The sequence below is a fragment of the Hipposideros armiger genome, unplaced genomic scaffold (genome assembly GCF_001890085.2).
Source record: "Hipposideros armiger isolate ML-2016 unplaced genomic scaffold, ASM189008v1 scaffold_427, whole genome shotgun sequence".
Lineage (NCBI taxonomy): Eukaryota > Metazoa > Chordata > Mammalia > Chiroptera > Hipposideridae > Hipposideros > Hipposideros armiger.
This window is the reverse complement of record NW_017731777.1, coordinates 527,445-531,650: the sequence shown is the minus strand read 5'-3', so window position 1 is coordinate 531,650 and position 4,206 is coordinate 527,445. Positions and strand designations below refer to the sequence as shown.

General features: G+C 32.0%; 1 protein-coding gene across 1 annotated transcript in view; it reads right to left on the bottom strand.

The window, feature by feature from the left end:
• Window positions 1–3,820: 3,820 nt before the first annotated feature.
• The window catches only part of LOC109394537 (zinc finger BED domain-containing protein 5-like), a 79,826-nt gene continuing 79,440 nt past the window's right edge, over window positions 3,821–4,206 (bottom strand). The window contains 2 exon segments of the mRNA XM_019664688.1: window positions 3,821–3,998; window positions 4,001–4,206. The exon segment at window positions 4,001–4,206 is cut by the window's right edge and continues 484 nt beyond it. Of these exon segments, the coding sequence (XP_019520233.1) occupies window positions 3,925–3,998; window positions 4,001–4,206 (280 nt within the window). The 3' untranslated portion in view covers window positions 3,821–3,924.

Below are 4,206 nucleotides of genomic sequence, written 5' to 3'. Positions count from 1 at the left end.
TGTCATCATATTATCCTTAATGTCCTGAATGTCATCAAAATGTCTTCCTTTCAGTATTTTCTTTATCTTTGGGTAAAGAAAGAAGTTATTGGGGTCCAGATCTGGTGAGTAAAGAGGATGTTCCAATACAGTTCTTTGTTTACTGGCTAAAAACTCCCTCACATGAGTGTCATGTGAGCTGGTGCATTTTTGTGATGCAAGAGCCATGAATTGTTGGTGAAAAGCTCAGGTCATTTTCATCTAAGATTTTCACACAGCCTTTTCAGCAGTTCTAAACAGTAAACTTGGTTAATTGTTTGTCCAGTTGGCACAAATTCAAATGAATAATTCCTCTGGTATCAGAAAAGGCTAACAACATTGTTCCAACAAAGTTTGTGAACTTAATTGTCAGAGCTTGTACATTCGAGGGAATCAACAGAAGATTAGGTAAAGCAGAAGATCAAATCATCAATTTAAAAGATAAGAGCAGAAAACAACCAATCAGAACAGCAAAAAGAAAAAAGAATCCATAAAAATTGGGATAGTTTAAGGGCCCTCTGGGACAACATCATGTGTACCAACATTCACATCACAGGGGTACTAGAAGAAGAGAGAGAGCAAGGAATTGAAAACCCATTTGAAGAAATAATGACAAAACTTTCCTAACCTGATCAAAGAAATAGAAATGTAAGCCCAGAAAATGCAGAGAATCCCAAACAAGAGAAACCCAAAGAGACCCACACAAAGTCACATCATAATTAAAATGCCAAAGGTTGGAGACAAAGAGAGAATCTTAAAAGCAGCAAGAGAAAAGCTGTTATTTACCTACAAGAGAGCACCCATAAGACTGTCAGCTGACTTCTCAACAGAAACTTTGCAGCCTAGAAAGGATTGGCATGAAATAATCAACGTGATGAAAGCAAGGACCTACAACCAAGATTCCTCTACCCAGCAAACCTATTATTTAGAATCTCAGGACAGAAAAAGAGCTTCCCAGACAAGAAAAAGGTAAAGGAGTTGATCACATCAAATCTCTATTAGAAGGAATATTAGAGAGACTTTGTCAAGATTAAAAAAAAATCAAATATATGAATAATAAAATGGCAATAACTGCATATCTAGCAAAAATTACTTTCAAGGTAAATGGATTAAATGCTCCAGTCAAAAGATAGGGTGACTGAATAGATAAAAAACAAGACACTTACATATGCTGCCTACAAGAGACTAACTTCAAATCGAAAAACATACAGACTGAAAGTAGAGGGATGGAAAAAAATATTTTATGAAAATGGAAACAAACAAACAAACAAAAAGCTGGTGTAGCAATACTTATACTAGAAAAAATAGACTTTAAAACAAAGGCTATAACAAGAGACAAAAAAGGACCCAGTAATCCTACTTCCTGGTATTTATCCGAAGAAACCAAAACGGTACTTCAAAAGAACATGTACATCCACGTGTTCATTGCAGCATTGCTTACAATGGCCAAGATGTGGAGGCAGCCTGGTGGCCATTAATAGATGAATGGATAAAGAGGGGGTATACAATGGAATATTACTCAGCCATAAAAAATAATTAAATTTTGTCATCTGCAAAATTTATGGATGACAAAATTTGTGCTGAGTGGAGAAAGTCAGACAGAGGAAGACAAATGTTATAGGATTTCACTTATATGTGGAATGTAGAGAACAGGATAAATGAACAAACCAAACAGAAACAAGCTCATAGGTACAGAGAACATTTTGATGGTTGCCCAAATGAGGGTGGTAGTGGTAAAGGGAATCAGTGAAGGAGAGGAGGGAGTTAAAAGGTACAGTTAGTAGTTAAAAAATAGTCATGGGGATGTAGAGTACAGCATGGGGAATATAATCAGTAGTATTATAATAACTATGTATGGCATCAGATGGGTACTGGATTTATTGGAGGGATCATTTCATAAGTTATATAAATATCTAATCACTGTTCTGTACACCTGAAACTAATATAATATTGTATGTCAATTGAAATTGAAAACTAAAAAACTTAAAAAATAAAATAAATAATAAAAATAATATATGTGAAGATTTCAAAAGACTAGAAAAAAAGTATACTTTGGGAATATTTATAAACTAAATGCATTTGCAAATCTGGATTAAATTGATGAATTTTAAAATTTAGAAACTTTTTTTGATGTAAAATTAAATCCAAAAAATATAAAATCTTAAGTCAATAACCAAAGGAGAACTAAAGAAGAGAACTATAGCAGACTATCATTGTCTATCCTCCAAAAAGAATCAAATCCATCCAATTTCACAATTTTTTTTCACATCTTCAAGAAAAGTATATTTTTGTTATTTAAACTGATTCAATTGTAACACTTTCAAATTACTTTAAGAAACCAGAATAACTCTTAATGACATTATATAATTCAAGATATCAATAGAGCAAAAGAGAAAATTATGATTACCTTGATAGATGCTGAAGTAACACTGAAGATATTATTTTGTAGTTCAAAAATCTCATAGAAAAGTATAAAAAGATTTTTAAATATTTTTGTTTATGAATGTACATGTAAATATATATTCTAATGTCAGATGACTATTAACGGTTAACCATTCGAAGCATAATAATCGTTTGAGGAACTAGACAAAAGTATACACTATTACCAATGTTATTGAATATTGCTCTAGAAATGCTAGTAGATGCAACTAAATAAGAGGACAAAATAAAGTTATATTTATTTAAATAGTATTTCAGAGGAGACAGACAAATCAATGGACATAATAAAGAGATAATAAATACACTAAAGGTTTATATTGGGATTTTTAGATATAATAAAGGTGGCAAAGTCAGTGGAGAAAATCTGGTATACTTATGTTGTTGAAATAGTGTATGACCATTTGGAAGAAAACAAGGAAAAAGCTTTACTCACTTCTTTTACCAAAATATATCCTGGCTGTATCAAATCTTATTAGTAAGAGAGAGAACAGTGTAAATAGAAAAAGAAAGTATGATTAAGTATTTTTATACTCTTGGATTATAAATTATATTTCTAATCTAATCATGTCTCCCAAATCATAAAACATAAAGAACTGTTAAGTTTGACCACATAAAATTCAAAACATCTGAATAAAAACAAACAAGAAAGGTTTAATATTTAAATGCAATTGACAAACAGGAAAATAGAAAAATTATCTTTAAATAATACAGGCAGAAGTTCATGGCAATAGAAAAATGATCAAGGTTTAAATATAAACAATTTATATCAGAGATACAAGTAAAAGCATATGAAAAAATCTTCAAGCTTACAGCCAAATACACAAAAATTAAAACAACATTGAAATGTCACTTTTTTTTCATGTAGGCAGAGTAAAATGTTTCCTAATACCTAGGGAGAGGAATAGGCATTCTTATACTCTACTGACGGGTATGTTAATTTGTACAAACTTTCTGGAAGGCAGTGTGTCCATTTGTATCACAACATATATTATGTATTTGCTTTGATTCAGCAATCTTGCATATAGGGATGCACCCAAAAGTAATAATCACACAGCACGAACTCCTATGTCCACAAGGGCATTCAACACATCATCGCCTATAACAGTGGGTCTCAACCTTCCTAATGCCATGACCCTTTAATACAGTTCCTCATGTTGTGGTGACCTCCAACCATAAAATTATTTTCGTTGCTACTCTATAACTGTAATTTTGCTACTGTTATGAATCATAATGTAAATAAATATCTGATATGCAGGATGTGTTTTCATTGTTACAAATTGAACATAATTAAAGCATAGTGATTAATCACAAAACCAATATGTAATTATATATTGTGAAATATTTATTTGTAATTACAAATAAATGAAATTTTGTCTTGAAACATGGTGTAGCATGGGTAACAGTCTTAATATAACAACAGTAAACTACATTGCTACATTTTGCGACAGTATGCATAAAAAGCTAACGTCAGTGCGAAGGTTGAGATTGCTTCTTTCTCACCAAATCAGAAATCCTAAGGGCAGTCTTTGCAAGAGCACAACAAGATCATCTTCCACAACAAGTCTACTTCTGTATTTAGACGTGATAACCAACAAGCTGGAAAACCCTGTTTCACAAAGATATGTTGTTGGAAATGGAAGAAGAAGGCACAACACAGTCTCAGACAGAACAGGATATGACTGCAAACACTTGATCCAGAATTTTGTAACTGGCATTGTAGAGAAATCAGTTCTCACTGCATCGTTGTTA